Below are 19,335 nucleotides of genomic sequence, written 5' to 3' on the forward strand. Positions count from 1 at the left end.
ACAGTCCCTAGGACAAAGAGCCTAGGCAGCTGCTTGCTTCCTCATGGGACTTGTGTTACAGCTGGGGACCCATGAACCACAGGCAAAGAGCGTGTAGCTGGCTTGCCTAATTTGTAACTGACCCTGGCTTTGTGAGTCTGACACACAGCAAAGCCAGACTGTGGGATACCAAGGCAGTCAAATGAGGAGATGGGAGAACAAGCCTCAAATCTGTCTCCCAGAAGCAAGACAGTCAGGGATAGCTAGCTAGTTAATATTTTTTTATTTTTAAGTATAATTTATTGTCAAGCTAGCAAACACACAGTATATACAGCATACTCTTGGCTTCGAGAGTAGATTCCCATGATTCATCACTCACAACACCCAGTGCTCATCCCAACAAATGCCCTCCTCAATGCCCATCATCCATTTTCCTCTCTATCCCCTCCCCGCACCCCGCCCCCCCCCCCCCCGGCCCCATCAACCCTCAGTTTGTTCTCTGCATTTAAGAGTCTCTTATGGTTTGCCTCCCTCTTTCTTTGAGACTATTTTTTCCCTTCCCTTCTCCCATGGTCTTCTGTTAAGTTTCTCAAATTCCACATAGGAGTGAAAACATGTCTTTCTCTGACTGGTTTATTTCACTTAGCATAATACCCTCCAGTTCCATCCACACTGTTGCAAATGGCAAGATTTCATTCTTTCTCGTTGACAAGTGATATTCCATTGTGTCTATAAACCACATCTTCTTTATCCGTTCATCAGTTGATGGACATTTGGGCTCTTTCCATAATTTGACTGTTGTTGAAAGTGCTGCTATAAACTTTGGGGTACATGGGCCCCTATGAATCAGCACTCCTGTATCATTTAGATAAATTCCTAGTAGTGCTATTGCTGGGTCGTAGGGTAATTCTATTTTTAATTTTTTGAGGAAACTCCACACTGTTTTCCAGAGCGGATGTACCAGTTTGCATTCCCACCAACAGTGCAAGAGGGTTCCCATTTCTCCACATCCTCACCACCATCTGTTGTTGCCTGGGTTGTTCATTTTAGCCATTCTGACCAGTGTGAGGTGGTATCTCATTGTGGTTTTGATTTGTATTTCTGATGGTGAGTGCTGTTGAGCATCTTTTCATGTGTCTGTTGGCCATCTGGATGTCTTCTTTGGAAAAGTGTCTATTCATGTCTTTTACCCATTTCTTCACTGGATTATTTTTTTTGGGTGTTGAGTTTGGTAAGTTCTTTATAGATTTTGAATACTAACCCTTTATCCGATATGTCATTTGCAAATATCTTCTCTCATTCTGTTGGTTGCCTTTTAGTTTTGCTGATTGTTTCCTTTGCTGTGCAGAAGCTTTTTATCTTGATGAGGTCCCAATAGTTCATTTTTGCTTTTATATTCCTTGCCTTGGGAGACATGTGGAGTAAGAAATTGCTGCAGCTGAGGTCAAAGAGATTGTTGCCTGTTTTGTCCTCTAGGGTTTTGATGGTTTCCTGTCTCACATTTAGGTCTTTCATCCATTTTGAGTTTATTTTTGTGTATGGTGTAAGAGAGTGGTCCAGTTTCATTCCCCTTCATGTTGCTATCCAGTTCTCCCAGCACCACTTGCTAAAGAGACCATCTTCTTTCCATTGGATATTCTTTCCTATAGTCAGGGATATTTAAAGGCAAAGGAAGAAAAAAAAAAAAAGGTCTGGGTAGTAAGTTGCAAAGGTACTTAGTACATCTGTTAACCCTTTGGTTACCAGTTTCATTTCCATATAGGCATTTAATGTGTTTTCCTTGGATTTTAGGGAACGTTGGGAAGTTTGGGGTTCTGTGTAACACATTAATTTTTCCTACCTAAAATACCAAGTGGGGGCGCCTGGGTGGCCCAGTTGGTTAAATTTCTGACTTCAGGTCAGTGTCACACAGTTCGTGAGATCTAGCCCTGTGTCAGGCTCTGTGCTGACAGCTCAGAGCCTGAAGCCTGCTTCAGATTCTGTATCTCCCTCTCTCTCTGCCCCTTCCCCACTAGCGTTCTGTCTGTCTCTCTCAAAAATAAACATTAAAATACCAGGTGTTGGTGAGGATATGGAAGAACTGGAAATCTCATACACTGCTGATGGAAATGTAAAATGATACAGCCACTCTAGAGTCTGTCAATTTCTTTAAAAACTTAAACACACACCTAGTAAATGGCCAGCTATTCCGCTCCTAGGTATGACCCAAAAGAAGCATGTCCATAGATAGACTTATACGTGAATGTTTATTGTGCTTTAGTTATTAAAGCCAAGTGTCCACTAACAGATGAATAGATTAAAAATTTTAGTACATTGTAAAACAGGACACTATTCAGCAATAAAAAGGAACAGACTACTGACAAGCACAAAATGAATGAGCCTCAATATAATTACGCCAGCTGAAATTAGCCAGAACAACAAAAGAAGCATACATACTGGTGACAGCATTGACATAAATCTCTAGAAAATGCAAAAAATTATGTGCATAACTAATTCAGCCTTGACAGAAACACAGAGAATGAAGGTAGCTATGTTAGGTTGTGGGAAACCTGGCAGCTGGATAATCGTTGTCTGTGCTGTTGACCAGGTCTTATTTCCTGGCCAGGCTCTCCTGAACAATCTGGCACTCCAGCCCTCTTTCTTTACCAAAAGTGTCTATTATTCTAATAACCAAAACATATCCATCATAAATTTCTTGAAACCAACAGAACAGTCTTTCTGAAATGCTAATTTTTAACAACAACAGCTAGTATCTTGATGGGCTTGCTTCCAGGAGCAGACAGTTTCAACTAAAGTTCTAGGACAGGAGAAATCAAATGACAAAGTCCTCTAAGCCAAGAATAGAGATTTGGAATCTTTATCCTTGTCCTTGAAATCTCCAAATAACCTCAGGGTGTCCTAGTTTGATATTTACTCTGGGAGTTTATTTGACATTTATCTAAATTTCCTCCATTCAGGTTTAAGTAAGTCATGATATTTGAGGAAGAGCAGTAATGGGACAGCTTATAAATGTCTCTTTCATCCCACAATCATGTATAATCGAACGCCTATCTTACTGAAAGCACTCTGAGGGGTTCAGTTTGGCAAACCTGTTTATTTGAGGGGGAAATGTAGCACAAATAACAATAGTAAATAACAGTCAAGGGAGAGGCCATGTATAGAAAAGAGGACCGGCAAACTTCTTTCTCTAAAAGACCACATAATAAATATTTTAGGCTTTGCAGGCCAAGAGGTGAAAATCAAAAATATTATGTAGGTAGCAATAACACAGAAAACATATTTTCATATTTCTGATGAAATTTAAAATATATTGAGTATAATTTATTTTAATATAGGTCTATTAGAAGAATGGAATTGGAGGAGGGAATAACATTTTGCTTAATTGGGGTTGAAAATTAGTATTTCTAATATCACATGGATTGCAAATGTTCTTGGCTCACGGGCTATCCAAAAATAGGCAGAGGGAAGGACTGGCCTGTGGGCTACAGTTTGCCAACCCCTAGTAAAGAAAGTATGGTTTCAATGTTTAAAGTATTCCTGAGGTTCTGGCTAATGTTACAGGGAGAAAAGAGAAAAAAGAGAAAGAGACATGTAAGGATTGGAAGACCTACATTAACATGTATTTGCAGGTAATATGACCATATCTATAAAACCAACAGAATCCATAAAGTATTAGATTGATTTTATCGTAATAAAAAAATGCCATCAAGGTTGCTAAAGAGATCAACTTACAAAAACCAATAACATTTCTCTATACCAGCAAAAACTCATGATAATAACTAATGGTTAAAAAACCCAGAAAACAAAACAAACAGTGAAAGTATATGGGAACCAACAACCAAGAACACACAAGAAAATTAGAAAATTACTAAGGAGAAGGGCGCCTGGGTGGCTCAGTCGGTTAAGCCTCTGACTTTGGCTCACGGCATGATCACACAATTCGTGAGTTCGAGCCCCACATCAGGCTCTCTGTTGTCAGCACAGAGCTTGCTTGGGATCCTCTGTCTCCCTCTTTTCCTCCCCTGCTCACTCACTCTTTCTCAAAAATAAATAAAAAACATTACGAAAGAGAAAACTTAAAAACTCTAAGAAAGGACATAGCAGATTATCTGAATAAATTGACAGACTTGGGGTTCACTTGGTTTTGGCCCAGTGAGCCCTGTGTCAGTCTTCTGACCTCCAAAACTTGTGCTGTTTTGAAGCCACTAAATTTGTAGTGATTTGTTACAGTGAACAGAAAATCAATCCGGGACCCATTTCTCCTGTCCAGCTGAATGCCAAAGAAGAGTCCTCACTGCATTTGATGTACAAGCAGAGTTTCCTCGCATATACTTTTAACTCTTGGAAGGAAACGTAGTACATATGATCTACAGAGTAATCTTAATTCACACTTGCCTGCATTTGGAGTATTATTCTGTGGTGCTCATTTATTTCCCTTCCTTTAATCAGCTCAATTTGTTTTCAGATCCAAGAATGTGCTGATGGGCAATGAGGTGATAAAAAACTATTAAAAAACAACTAAGAATTTAAATATGATGGTGGAAAATTCCCAAGGGGATTGGCTCTCCAGTTCCTGAACAGTGTACGAAGAAACAATAGCATAGCTCCCCACGATGGCTGCTTCCACCATAACTTTCATCTGATGCCTGATTCATTTGATACTCTAGAAAACAGGTTTGAAAACTCAATGTCCTTCTGTCTTTTTGGTGAGCTAATCTGGGCTGACATCAGCAAGATGGTGGAATAGGCGGTGTGACCCCTCATCGCATACCCCAACAGAAACACCTATTTTAGCAACCACTCATGGATGAAAAAAACTGTGGGAGTTGGGAAGTACAGGTAAGAGTTTCAGTGTGAGCTCCAGCTGCCATCTTGACCTAGGAACAACAGAGGGTCTTTTTGTGCTTCCCTCTTGGCTGACATGTGGCACACCCAGCCATCTTCCCTCATCAATCATCGTGGCCCTCCTTGCACTGATTGTTATTGCTGGTAATGTCTTAAGCACTCTCAGGGTTATGTTGGGCCATGCCCCTCTGGGTAACAGCTCTTCTAACCCTTAAGTGCTAACATTTAAAAATGAGGGGTCCTAGATTTTGAGTTCTGGCATCAGGGAGATGGCTACATCATTTTGGTAGACTTGTTTAATCACTGTGTTGTATACCTGATACTAATAACAGCATTGTCTGTCAACCACACTTCAATTAAAAAAAGGATCTTCGCATGCATGACGGGTTGACTTTCTACAAAGCCTGTTGACATATTTCAGCCAGTAAGACCAAATGCTTAAGTCTGGAGCAATTAAATCTGAACCTAACTTTATTCTTCTGACCTGGAGGCAGAGTAAGATGTGGGGAGGGTCACATGCCTATAAAGCTCTCCCTAATTAACCGTACGTTCATAATGACTGAGTCATTCTTTTTGTATGACAACTCCCACCCAGGTCTTGTTCTGCCCCAACACCCATGTGTAAGTTTTACACTGTTGCAAAAGGATTGTAAGTGGAAGAAGATCATTAATTTCCTTTTCCCTTTCCCTGTAAGCTCCCAAAAGAAGAGGCTGATAGCATTTTGCCTCCTTGATGCCTCCTGACTGTACCAAGCCCAGATTATTGAAGGTAGGTATTGCTCACACTTAATGGAATCTCAATATGTTCACAACAGATAACAGTGGTGATTGAAGGAACTTTTCCAAGAGTATGGAAGGACACTAACCATCTAATAGGACGGATGACACAGAGAAGCTAAAATATGGGGACATGTCCTGAAACATGTTGAGCTGGTACCAGCCTCAGCAACACTCCATGGAGAAAGAGAATTCTAAGATGGGGCAAATTATGGGAAAGTTTATCTTATCAGATCACCAAGAAACAGGCAAATCAAAGGGCAACCAGCACTCATGGGGACAGAGAATTACTGCAGAGGGAGAAACTTAGGAAAGATTCTGAGAAGCTAGAGAAGGATTATGGGTGCAGAGCCAAGGAGGTCCCCCCATTTGCTTTTTGTCGGCCCCACACTCCCATATACACAAAGACAAACCACAGGACTGCAAGCCTAATCATTTATTGACCAGGGATAGGAAGTTCTTATTCATGATAGAGTTCTTCTGGGTATGGGAAAGACAGCTGGAAAATTTGGAGAAAATCTTGAAATCTTGGTTGGTTGATGTTTTCCTAGACAATTAAGGAAGATTCTGAAGATGCAGAGATAATGCTTTCCTATGTGATTATGATGGAAATCAGGTCACAGCACTTGTCACTAGATGGTGTGGGGACCACAGAAGGGAAGATCCTGGAGCCCAGGTAAGGAAGCATTCACTCAACACTAAATAAGCAAATGAAAAAGAGAACACAGAAACTTATTAAGCATTTCTTGGATTGAACTGAGGCAAAAAGAACTTCTGTTATAGAGACAAATGGTGACTAGTAGATGTCAAGCTGTACTGTAACATGTTATTTGCCAGAATAGGGGAGGGAGGGCAATGAATAAATGCCCCCCCTTTTTTCTACTGCTGATCTCCTATTTATTGTCCCCAAACTGAATCTATGAAAAAAAGAAAGAAAGCAATGAAGGATCCTAGGCTTGTTCTGCCACCTTCAGCACTAGAAGTTTTGAAGAGTTTTAGATAAATTGAGAGATAATGGCAAAACCATAGCTACCTTTTATTAAATGTCTGCTTTATGCAAGCTACATTATCTGAATGAAGCTCCACAATAAATCTAAGGTAGGAAACTGATGAGAAGATTCAGTGTCTGTTTTCCAGCTTAAAAGACAACTGGTGGGGCGCCTGGGTGGCTCAGTCGGTTAAGCGTCCGACTTCAGCTCAGGTCACGATCTCGCGGTCCGTGAGTTCGAGCCCCGCGTCGGGCTCTGGGCTGATGGCTCAGAGCCTGGAGCCTGCTTCCGATTCTGTGTCTCCCTCTCTCTCTGCCCCTCCCCCATTCATACTCTGTCTCTCTCTCTGTCTCAAAAATAAATAAACGTTAAAAAAAAATTAAAAAAAAAAAAAAAGACAACTGGAAGTTCAGACAGCTCTATTCCCAGGTGAAAAGTTAAGGATGTACAAAGATCAAAGGAAGAAATGTTTGTTGTAAATTGGGAGGGTGAAATGCCTTCTGGGCTTGGAAGACCAACCATAAACACAGAAATGGATGTGAGTTTCATACTCATGTCCTATTACTCTTTCTCCATTTCAAATTTTAAGTCTTAATGATTTTTAGCATGTCATCAATTACTGATGTCTTTTGCCAGCATTATGTCCACACGGTAACTCTGTAGGGTAGACATCATTATTCCCTTGGTAAATGCTTAGGTCATTTGTTCAAAAGTTCATGGTAGGAATGAGTCCTGAACCCAGCTCCTCCAATTCCACATCTCAAGCTCTCCTCACAAGCTTCCTTACCAAATTATTTTTATTGTCATCTTTGAACACAAACTCCTAATGCTTTTGGAAGGCACTGATCCCAGGGCCACCCCCTTTCCATCAGAGATCACCAACCTGGAGTCCTAGGCCACTTCACTTCCTCGGGCCTGTAAACAGCGATCTGCAGAGACAGAACACATACAAACACCGAACCCAGTTTATTTGCCAGAGAGAAACCAAATGATTCTCTAGGTTAAGGCAAAGGGGACTGATTGGGGGTACTGCCTTCTCTTGTTTTGTTTTTTTTTTTTTTGTTTTTTTTTTTTTTGGTTATTGTTTTTTTCCCCCTTCAGTAACATGGGAATTTAAGAAGAGAAAACTAGAAAATAACAATACTTACCAACTTCAGTCAGGTCAAGTATGTTTTCCTTAACAATCCCATGTTCTTGGCAATATTTCACAAACTTTTCCTTGAGTTTTTGACTCACATCTGGTTCTCGGGCTGTGGGGAGAGTGACAGTAACTGCTGTGTCTTATGTATTTGTCACTGAGGCTCATAAGGGGGTGGCTCCAGATGGATGGAAAATGGACAGCACTGATTGGGTGCTTAGGCGGAAGTCTTGGGGATGGGTTATAACCTGTCTTGAATTTGACATCTTTAGGATATGGTTCTGGCAGGAAGACAGATTACCAAAGGTGAGCATCTGTCTTCAGAGGAGGAGAGACATCCCAGGATAAAAATTGGGAGGACCACTTTGTCTCCAGGTTTACCTTCCTTCCCCACCCCAAGATGAGTGTCAGCATGAAAATACCATACCATAGAACTCTACCAGTTGGAATGGTTTCTTCTTGTCGAAATTCACAAGATGTAACAGGATATACTCATCATAGACCGTTTCAACTATGCTAAATACATTGTATCCATCATCTGTGGAGGAAACAGAACACCGTTCAGAACTTGTGCCACCGTGTGCCAGCCTCTCAGAGCTTGATAGGTCAGAGCTTGTTAGATCCACGGGAAGTAAGGAAACCCCCTTACCTATTTTCAACCACGAAACAAATTCAAGTGCATATCCTGGAAGATAGAGTAATATTTAATGTCTTCATTTACATCTCCCTGGGCTTCATGAGGCAACATCCAAGGGATACTGGTATTTGGCTACTAGTAGTAGAAAAATTCAGCCATAGCAGCAACTTATGCTCTATCATCCTCCCTGAGACTCACCCACCTCCCTTGACCATTTCTGCCAACTGTGTGTCTCTATCCTCTCTATAGGCCTGCTGGCATTACATACCCAGTGCTCTATATCCTGAGCGATGATGTGCTATAGCAATGACCAGCAGACATCATCACAAAGTAGGCAGGGAATGAGAAGCTGTCCCACCACTTATTTTTTTGTCAATTTTCTTGCTGGAGGTACATCTTTATCTGATGGTATTATGTGCCAGGCATTGACTTTTTTTACCCAAGGTTCTTCCAGATTCAGGATTTGGCTATTAGATGGCCCCTCATTATATAATGTACATAAGCTATTGATCAGGAATTGGTCAAGATCTTGAAGATATTGGCGTTTATTAAATTCTTGGAGTGGAAGTAGAATTTAGAAAGACTTTTTAATATACTTACACACAACACTATATACACCATCCTTTGTTTTGTCAGCAACCAGAAATATTTTAGTACACTTTCCGTTCTCTCTGTAAAACAGAATAAGCTGATGTCCAAGAGATATTGATGCCCCAGCTCCCTCACACTCTACCTATAATTTGGGTTTCTGATTCCACTTCACTGTTGAACATTTTTGGAGCACAGTTTCCAAAGAGCTTTTATTTACATTATTTTACTTTGTGATACTTTAAGAATGAGTCAACTACTTCCATTACTGTCACTCTGCCACTACTTCCCACTATTATCACTACAACTACCTGTCTAGATAATTAGCTTAGTGTTCACCATGTGCCAGCCTCTCACAGAAGTGCTCTCCAAACATTACCTCACATGGTCCTTGCAAAAAAAATAAACCATTAAAGAGAATCATCATCCTCTTTACCCAAGGGAAAATTGGGGTGGAAACAGATGAAGTTTCTTGGTCATACATAAGAGATTCAAGAGAGAGACAGGCTGTCAATTCCAAGTCCTGTGCTCCAAACTTATGCTGTACTGTCACATTACTTATGATTCTGATACCCTCTACCCCGTCCGTACTTCCTCCACTCCTATTTGAATTTGTTTCTGTCAAAATTCTTATCTTTGAATCTAGAAAAGGCCCAGGTTCTTCAGGTCCTGGATCAGTGTCAGATAATGGACTCTTATTCTCAATACAAACCCAGAAGGTATGTGTACCCTCACACACACAGAGTTCCAACACCATATTCAGACTCCCGTGTTTCCTCTCCCAAGTGACAAAGACCACACTTACTTTGTATGAAATACAAAGGACAGAGAAGAGTTGTCCAGGGCTTTGATGTGTTTGACAAAAACCCTCATGCTACCATTTTCTTCTATCTTTTCCTTAACATCTGTGGCCAAGAGAATGGAATACCACTCTCCTGAAAGCTGCAATAAATCAGTAAAATGATTGGGTAAGAAAAGGGGAGGGGAACTCCATAGGAATCCTTGTCTCATTGAACCTGGCCTTTGCGCCAGACTCATAATGATGTGAAGATGGAATTAGAACTCAGGTCAATTGGTACTACATCTAGGGCTCTTTCCACCATCCCTAAAGCGAGAACAGAGGTCCCCAAGTGTTCTCTTTTAATATGGTACAATTGCTCTTAGTCAAAAGTCTGAAACCACCCCTTTGGTCTAATACATCAAAGAACTCCTGTCCTCTGGTAGGGCCACGTTACTTCAGAATCCTCCACGCTACCCCACAAGGGCAGAAGCTACTATACTCTGCAGACTCTACCTTTGAAATATCGATGTTGCTCCTCACAACGTTTTCTTCCTCATGGGCACAGACTAGAATCAGCCCTAGACACAGCAACAGCAGCTTCATCTTGGCAGGAAATAGCACGGTCTTCCCTACAGTCACTGGGAGCGAGTCTCTCCCTGATGGTGGCTCCACTCCCCGGCTCCTCTGTTTTTATATCTGTTCTGGGTCCAGTTTTTTTGTCCATTGGACACCACCTTCCCTCCTCCCACTCCACGAAATGGTATATCATTCACTGGTGTGAGGCCAAAGACTGTTCTTGCCCTTTTGAAACTTGGCAATCTCCTCTCTTTTAGATCTACTTAATGACCTTAAATTTCTCAAAACACACACTCAAGAAAAATAGTGGAAAAAACCCTGCCTTTTGGAACCAGATTTAACTGTGGATCTGGCTTGGAATCAGAGAGCCAATTATGTGAGGCAGGAATGGAATAAAACTTGGAAAGGGAACGTGTAGGGAATCTATGTTCCATTGTTCACATGGTGTGCAGAATTGGGTGCATCACTTCAATTTTACTAATTTCAGAAGCAAAGACACTGCCTCTACCAAAGATGACAGTACCTTCCACAAAGCAGTAAAACAGAGTTGATCAAAACAGGTTTGAATATAATAATGAAATATGGCTTCTATTCAGTATATTTTAATTTCTTTTCCTTATTCTCTGAACTCAATCACTACGTTTTTTTCTTTCCCCACAATGAATGGACAAGTGTTTAATCACCGAGTATACCTCACTATACCATATGCCCCATAAGAGAAATGGAGAAGTACAAGATATCATCCCTTGCTTCAAGTAACTATCAATGGAGTTGGGGAAATACTTCATATAATCAATAAAAACCTGACACTACAAGCATATGAAATAACCCAACTGAGTGGGATTAAGTCCATACCATTGTAGGTCAGAAAAGGAGTGACACTAGAGAGGTGGTATCACGTAGAAAGGGCTTAAGAGCACGGCTTTGGGGGTGCCTGAGTGGCTCAGTTGGTTAAGCATCTGACTCTTGATTTCGACTCAGGTCATGATCTCACAGTTCATGAGTTCTGGCTCTGCACTGACATCATGGAGCCTGGTTAGGATTCATTCATTCTCTCTCTCTCCCCCTCCCCACCCCCCAAATAAATAAGTGAACATTTAAAAAAAGAGGGAGCATGACTTTGGAGTTATGTAGATCTGGGCTTCCTTCCTATTTCTGTCATTTTGAAGCCATGAGGACAGATTTAACTTCCTCTGATACTTAGTTTCCTTATACATGCCTCATAGATTAGGGATTCAATGAGATGATGTGTATAGAACCCTCATCATGTTTAGCACATATTGGGCTGGTAGGGTCAGAGAATTATTTCTGGAGAAGGTGGGACTTAGCATAGGTCTTGAAAGTTAGAAAGGGGCTTGTTAAAGTTATGGTTCATTTCTGCCTTGTGCCTTGTCCCCTTTTTCACTTCCCCCAAACAGAAAGAGGTTGGTATAACGGAAAGAGGTTGGTATCAAAGAAGGAGCTGGGTAGAGGGCAGTGAACCTAGGGGTTGTGGCATTCAATCTGTGGCTCGCTTTAAAAAGTCTTGCCAGCTCCTGTGTGGCCATTCCTAATTTATGTTCAACTGATATCCAGGCACTGGTATTTTGAGGTCTATATAATTTTAGCCATTATGGGCTGGTTATGGGTTTTCTATCCCTTGAGATGGGAGAACTGACCTTCAATTGGTGGCAAAGTCTGTGTACTTTATTCCCTCCATTTGATTAACCAAAAATCAATATCCCTGTAGTCATTTTTTGCTAGAAATAGGCAAATATATTTTAAAATTTATTTGAAAATGCAAAGGGTCTAGAATAGCTAAAATAAATTTGAAAATGATGAACAGTTGGCAGATAAACATTGTTCTATTTCAAGATTTTTAAAATAAAGCTATCATAATAAAGACAGTGTTGTATTAATGAATGACTGATTTCTGACAAAGGATATATTCTCAACAAATGATGCTGGAACACCTGGCTGTCCATGCAGTGAGATGGAGTTCAATCCTAATGTTGTATACAAAAATTAACTCAAAATGGATCATAGACACAAATTGAAAAATCTAAAGCTACAAAACTTTTTTTAATGTCTATTTGTGAGAGCACAAGCAGGGGAGGGGCAGAGAGAGAGAGACAGAATCTGAAGCAGGCTCCAGGCTCTGAGCTGTCAGTGCAGAGCCCGACGTGGGGCTTGAACCCACAAACCGTACATGGTGACCTGAGCCAAGGTCGGACACTTAACCAACTGAGCCACCCAGGTGCCCCTACAAAACTTTCAAAAACAGAGAAGAAAACTTCTGTGACCCTACATTAGGCAAAGATATCCTAGATACAATACCAAAAGCATGAGTCATAAATTGGATATCATCAAAATCAAATAGTTCTGTTCTTTAAAAGTCATTCTTTAAAAGGAATGAAAGACAAGCCACAGACCGGGAGAAAATACTGGCAAATATATATACATATATATATTTACACACACACACACACACACACACACACACACATATAAAAACAGAAGCCTACTGTAATGAAGACGAAAGACAAGCCACAGACTGGGAGAAAATACTGGCAAAAAAAAAAATACACACACACACACACGTGTGTATAAAATGTATATATATGCACACACACATATATAAAAACAGAGAAGCCAATAGTAATGAAGATGAAGAATAAAAGGAGAAAAAAACATAATTTGATTCAATTAAAAACTAATCACTTAATTTCAGGTACAGAGCCAGAATTTTTTCCCTCCAGATGACTGAAGCTTCATCTAAGGAACACACGCTTTAAAAGACTTCAGCCCTCTCCCAGTCCAGTGAAGAGGGGTAGAGAGGGTCTCTGGGAAGTAAAGGTTTTGTGGAGAAAGGGGTGAGAATTGACTTGGTTTGCTAGCCGATGAGCCCCAAGGAAATGGACTCCTTCCTCTCTGCTAGCAGACAAACAGCACTTCTGATGAGCCGGTCTCAGTCAGCACAACAGCAGCAGATGGACTAAGTGTACCTCATGGCCTCTGCTGCTGTCCTGGGGAGCTGACCTTTGCACCTTCTCTTCTATGGGATCAGCTGAGATGGTCCTCATTCTTGTTAAGGGTAGCCAGTTATTCCAGGGCTGAACTTCCTAGGCCCCAAATATCTACCGACCTCTTAAGACCAGAGAGCTAATATGCAATCATATAGCCACATTTTAAACATGACACCTGAATCCAAACTGCTATATTACAGTCAAGTTGCATCAGCAACTGTTATATTTAAAGCTTTTAGAGTTCATCAAACTTGGGAACAATTTGGTAATCAAAGAAAGAAGGCCTTGTTCAAAGTCACTTTTAAAAGTTCAAGGATTGGACTGTGCCAGAATCCACTTACTAAGGCAAATAGTTACAATGAGGATACAGCAGTACAAGTATCCTCTGTCCAAGGGCCTGATATGTAAAAATAATATTTTAATGTCAGAAATAAAGAGCTCCATACTAGATAAGTGCTTTACAAATAGTCTTTCATATAATCCTCATAATACCTCTATATGATAGGTTTCCTGTTTTATAGAGGTATGAACTAAGACTTAAGAGAGGTTAAGTAAACCAACCAAGATCACACAGCCAGTCTGTGGGAGAACCCATATTTGAATCCAAGACTGTCTGACCCAGACTCCCTACTCTCATGACTTCACAGGTCAAAGCTTAATGTTTCTGACATGAAGGACCAACGGAACAGGAAACAGTAATGCTTTAGACCCTCAGAGGCATCTGCTTTGTAGTTACTACTGAAGAAGCTGCGTGTAGATTCCTCAAAAATACAGTTCTGTGGTTGTAGCTGCCAAGAGCCTGATCAAGTGAAGGACAAGTAACAACTCTTTTTAGTAAACAAATATTTGAAAGATGAATCGTTGGATTGATGATTTGGAGTATTGTTCTTCTCATAAGGAATTAGGAGATACTTCCATACCAAAAAGCAAAAACTATTCTTTTCCATTCATGGCTTCAAGTTAAGTTAACTTGGTCACTAACCACATTAAGACTTCCTCACTCAATGCCAAATATAGGGCATTTTATAAGTGACCCAAAGGAAGGGGGACAGTCTGCCAGGTGGTTGAGAAATGATTGGCATACAAGCCCCCAAATGACTGGCGCTTATGGAATCCATATATAAATAGATAACCGTCAATTTATAGCCCAGCAACTTGACTCACGCCAACTGGCTGGCTGCAAATGGACTTAGTGACCTTGTCTTCAGTCACACTCTTGACTAATTGAACAAATCACTCATTGAGAAAGCCAGTGGGAACATTCAAGCCATGTTATATAATACCAAGACATTACCAGTGCCGAGAACAACAGGAAGAAACACAAGTTTATTTAATTCATGTGCCAGAGTAGAAGTATTTCTTGGTTCCCAGCACCCATTCTGCCGGTACCAGCTCAAATCCAGTTCTAAAATATCCACTCCCTTCACTGATGAAAGGTTGTTTGGAGCTAACTACAATCCATCTATGGTAGCTGGGTCCTCAAAAAGCAGATGCTGAGACAGATTTAGTGGTATAAAAGGCTTATTAGGGAATAACATTTGTGAAAGGAAAAAGGAGGCAGCAAGACTATGGAAGGATTAGGAAAAGATGACATAGAGCTGACAACGTCTCAGGCCAGTGGGAAGCTCTGAAGCATGTTAGAAGCATCCTGCATTAGGCAGACACAGATAGGACCTTGTACCACAGTAGTGCTCAGTCATTGGCTGGGCCACCCCAAGAAGACCAGTACCTTAGCTCAAGAACTGAGGCAAATCTGAATGAGTTAACAGTGGAGGCTATCAGCTAACCTCACTCTCACAGCTCAGCCATGAGCACTTTCTTGGAAGGAGAATCTGAGTAATACATCTTTATGTCTGGCACACCATCCTAATATCTAGAAATAAGTAGTCTTCTCAAAAGAAGTCCAGAGTTCTCTTCCCACATAGAGTAGGAGCAGGGGTGAAAACATAAGCCTTTACCTTCTTTTCTAATTTAAAGTTTCTACCACAGCATGAGGACTCCCTGTAGGTAAGCAAACCAAGAATCCAGTGATAGTTGCCTCCAGATCCACCCATTGAAATTCAGCAAGTAATTATGTACATATGGCTCCAGGTTACCCAGAAGGCCATCTTTCCATTGAAAAGATAATAGTGACTTTGGAGTCATAAAAAAACTGGGTTCAAATTCTGACTACAATTAACCCTTGTGAGCCTTTGGTTTCCTCAAAGAATTGTTGCAAAGATAACAGAAAAGGTTTGAAAGTGCTAGAATGCAATAAGTTCCTAATAAAAATTAGTCTTTGCACTCTCTTCCTCTCTTCTGAGGCTAGAGACCACGTTTTGTATTTCTTGTGTTCTTCCCCCTCCCCACCCCAGCCAGCTTCTAGTAGAATGCCTGGGCTCCATGTAGCAAGTTATCAATAAATCTTCTCTGATTATTTTATATACGTCTTGTCTGTGACTTAGGCAAGTTCTTTCCCTTCTCTGGCCTCCATTTACCTGGGATAAAAATGCAAAGATTCAGTAGTTCATAACTATGGAGGGCACTAGTCCTGGGAGATTTTGGAAATGGGGGAGGAGTGTGACATTTTTGTTTTTTACAGTAACTGGAGAGTGCTACTGACATTTGGTGACCAGAATCCAGGGATGCTAACCCTTCTGCCATACCTAGGCTGGTCCCCCACAGAACTATTTCATCCAACATATCAATAGCACCCCCATTAGGAAGCATTGAATGATCTCTATAGGGCTTGGCAAATTTCACCATCTAACAACCAATTGATGTTTCTCTGGTGTTTTTTCCCAAAGGATGGGTGATCACAGCTGCACTACAAAGGCCTGTTTTGCTTAAAGAAAAGTATACTTTATTTTAAAACATTTCAGCAATTCCCAGGTTATTCCATGCCAAAAATGGCAGAAGTACAGCAAGGGTAGGGAGGTCAAGTACAAGCTGGGTGTGTCTGCATCTATCTGTCCACCACCTCATCTGACTATAATGAACTTCAGAGAGTAATGGTCATTGCTTTACTTCTGCCTTCCAAAATGTCATGCAAGCTCTTCTTTTGGCCAACTCTAACCGGAACTATATAGACGAAGCATTGCTGAGTAATCTGGTTCTCAGTTTAACCAAGTTGATGGAACACCAGCCACCATGTAGTCAAGAAGACGACTCAAGTCAAGTCCTGAGCTGAGACCAGAAGGCTGAGAATGTGCCAAACACAGGAAGTATGTAGGCAACAGCTTTCAGACAGAGGGAGGAGTAAGTGCGAAGGCTTAGCTTATGTGAAGGAAAAAAAACAGACCAGGGTGGCTGGATGCTAAAGAGAGAGGGGGTAAAGGGTATGAAACAAAATTAAGCTAGAAATAGGGAATGGGTTTTATAAGACGAGGAGTTTAGATTTTACCTCAAGTACAAGTCATTGAAGGGTTTTATAAGCAGGGAAGTGATATGATGGGATTTGAGTTTTCAGAGGTGACCCCTGGCTGCTGTGAACTAGAATGCACTGCAGTGGGACAAGAGAGGAAACACTTGTGAAACCCCTGCACACTTGTGTGTATGTGTGTAGGTGTGTATATTTCTGTAATCTGGATTTCTACAGGAGAAATCTCTTGATCAAGAGGTAAACATATCGAAGACATCCAGATGGCCAACCGACACATGAAAACATGCTCAACATCACATCATCAGGGAAATACAAATCAAAACCACAATGAGATACCACCTCACACCTGTCAGAATGGCTAACATTAACAACTCAGGCAACAACAGATGTTGGCTAGGATGCAGAGAAAGAGGAACCCTTTTGCACTGTTGGTGGGAATGCAAGCTGGTGCATTCACTCTGGAAAACAGTATGGAGGTGCCCCAAAAAACTAAAAATAGAACTACCCTACAACCCAGCAATTGCACTACTAGGCATTTATCCAAGGGGTACAGGTGTGCTGTTTTGAAGGGACACCTGCACCCCCATGTTTACAGCAGCACTATCGACAATAGCCACAGTATGGAAAGAGCCCAAATGTCCATCGATGGATGAATGGATAAAGAAAATGTGGTGTGTGTGTATGTATGTATGTGTGTGTGTGTATATATATATATAGTATAGTAGAATATACACTACTAGTAGTATACTATAGTATACTATACTATACATTCTACTATATATATATATATACATATATATATATATATATACACACACACACATACATACGTGTATATATATATGTATATATATGTGTGTGTGTGTATACATACATATTCTGGCAATCAAAAAGAATGAAATCTTGCCATTTGCAACTATGTGGATGGAAGTGGAAGGTATTATGCTAAGTGAAATTAGAGAAAGACAAAAATCATATGACTTCACTCATGTGAGGACTTTAAGAGACAAAACAGATGAACATAAGGGAAGGGAAACAAAAACAATATAAAAACAGGGAGGGGGACAAAACAGAGGAGACTCATAAATATGGAGAACAAATGGGGTTACTGGAGGGGTTGTGGGAGGGGGGATGGGCTAAATGGGTAAGGGGCACTAAGGAATCTACTCCTGAAATCATTGTTGCACTATATGGTAACTAATTTGGATGTAAATTAAAAAAAAAAAAAAAAAAGAGGTAAACACATTTTACTTTTAGTTAAGAATCCAAATTGCTTACATATCATCTTCTTGAAGGGCCTTCTATGACCCTGCCATCTAGGTTTGCCAACCTCCAATCTTTACTTTGTGGCATACCATTTACTTTCTTCTTAGCAGTGACGACGATACAGAAGATCTTGTGTTTATTTTATCATCTGTTTTTCTCATTAAGACTGACTTTGTCTTATCCCCCATTTTACTTAGTGCTTAGGACAGTGCCTGGCATAGTAGACAGGAAGTGAAGATTTATTTAATAGATAATTCCCATCCAAAAGGCCTGCACAGATAGATACATTAAGCAACAATATATAAAAGTCTCATTTCCAAATTCCTCAACCAAAAAGGATATTACTACTCTTTTTCGTACGGGGAGGAAGTGAACCTAAATGACATTTTGATATTTTTGTTGTTTACGTTTAAAAATTCTTTTTAATGTTTATTTATTTTTGAGAGAGACAGAGCACGAGCGGGGGAGGAAGAGAGAGAGAGGGAGACACAGAATCCAAAACAGGCTCCAGGCTCTGAGCTGTCAGCACAGAGCCTGACACGGGACTCAAACTCACAAACTGTGAGACCATGACCTGAGCCAAAGCTGGATGCTCAACCGACTGAGCCACCCAGGCGCCCCTGTTTGTTTACATTTTAAAATGAAAACTACAATGACCTATTTCTATACACTAATGAGAATGGCAAGAACAAAATCAAAACTAAACACCTGACAACAACACACACCAGAAGAATTTCCATACGTTGTTGGTAGAATGTAAAATGATACAATGGGGCACCTGGGTGGCTCAGTCAGTTAAGTGTCCAACTTCAGCTCAGGTCATGATCTCATGGTTTGTGAGTATGAGCCCATGTTGGGCTGTCTGCTGTCAGCGCGGAGCCCACTTGGGATCCTCTGTCCCCCTCTCTGCCCCTCCCCTGCTTTCTCTCTCTTTCTCTCAAAAATAAATAAACATTTAGGGGCACCTGGGTGGCTCAGTCAGTTGAGCATCCGACTTCAGCTCAGGTCATGATCTTCCAGTTTGTAAGTTCGAGCCGCACGTTGGGCTCTGTGCTGACAGCTCAGAGCCTGGAGCCTGCTTCAGATTCTGTGTCCCCTTCTCTCTCTGCCCCACCCCTGCTTGTGCTCTGTCTCTGTCTTTCAAAAATGAATAAACATTAAAAAAATTTTTTTAAATAAACATTTAAAATATTTTTTAAGTTGGGGCGCCTGGGTGGCGCAGTCGGTTAAGCGTCCGACTTCAGCCAGGTCACGATCTCGCGGTCCGTGAGTTCGAGCCCCGCGTCAGGCTCTGGGCTGATGGCTCGGAGCCTGGAGCCTGTTTCCGATTCTGTGTCTCCCTCTCTCTCTGCCCCTCCCCCGTTCATGCTCTGTCTCTCTCTGTCCCAAAAAT

General features: G+C 41.0%; 1 protein-coding gene across 2 annotated transcripts; it reads right to left on the minus strand.

The window, feature by feature from the left end:
• Positions 1 to 469: 469 nt before the first annotated feature.
• Positions 470 to 10,698, minus strand: LOC109269960 (allergen Fel d 4). Of its 2 annotated transcripts, none has more exons than XM_053908195.1 (7): positions 10,248 to 10,698; positions 9,759 to 9,895; positions 8,966 to 9,036; positions 8,156 to 8,266; positions 7,739 to 7,840; positions 7,474 to 7,519; positions 470 to 1,622 (listed from the first exon to the last, which is right to left on the minus strand). In XM_053908195.1, exons 1-6 carry the CDS (start codon positions 10,335 to 10,337, stop codon positions 7,482 to 7,484), a joined length of 549 nt encoding a protein of 182 aa, XP_053764170.1. In that variant the 5' UTR covers positions 10,338 to 10,698; the 3' UTR covers positions 470 to 1,622; positions 7,474 to 7,481. The 2 variants fall into 2 exon arrangements, with proteins under 2 accessions (XP_053764170.1, XP_019309705.1); XM_019454160.2 differs by lacking the exon at positions 470 to 1,622 and adding an exon at positions 6,025 to 6,299 and having other exon boundaries at positions 10,248 to 10,694.
• Between the last annotated feature and the right edge of the window lie 8,637 nt (positions 10,699 to 19,335).

The sequence above is a fragment of the Panthera pardus genome, unplaced genomic scaffold (genome assembly GCF_024362965.1).
Source record: "Panthera pardus isolate Hobbes unplaced genomic scaffold, ASM2436296v1 HiC_scaffold_20, whole genome shotgun sequence".
In the NCBI taxonomy this organism is placed as follows: domain Eukaryota; kingdom Metazoa; phylum Chordata; class Mammalia; order Carnivora; family Felidae; genus Panthera; species Panthera pardus.

What these genes read in the sequence shown, in the direction of transcription:
- LOC109269960 (XM_053908195.1), bottom strand. Translation starts at nt 10,337, where the DNA reads ATGAAGCTGCTGTTGCTGTGTCTAGGGCTGATTCTAGTCTGTGCCCAT. An exon ending in TCCTTTGTATTTCATACAAA is followed by an intron (nt 9,037 to 9,758) that starts GTAAGTGTGGTC and finishes TCTGTTTTACAG; the next exon opens with AGAGAACGGAAAGTGTACTA. An exon ending in TGGTGTATATAGTGTTGTGT is followed by an intron (nt 8,267 to 8,965) that starts GTAAGTATATTA and finishes TTTCCTCCACAG; the next exon opens with ATGATGGATACAATGTATTT.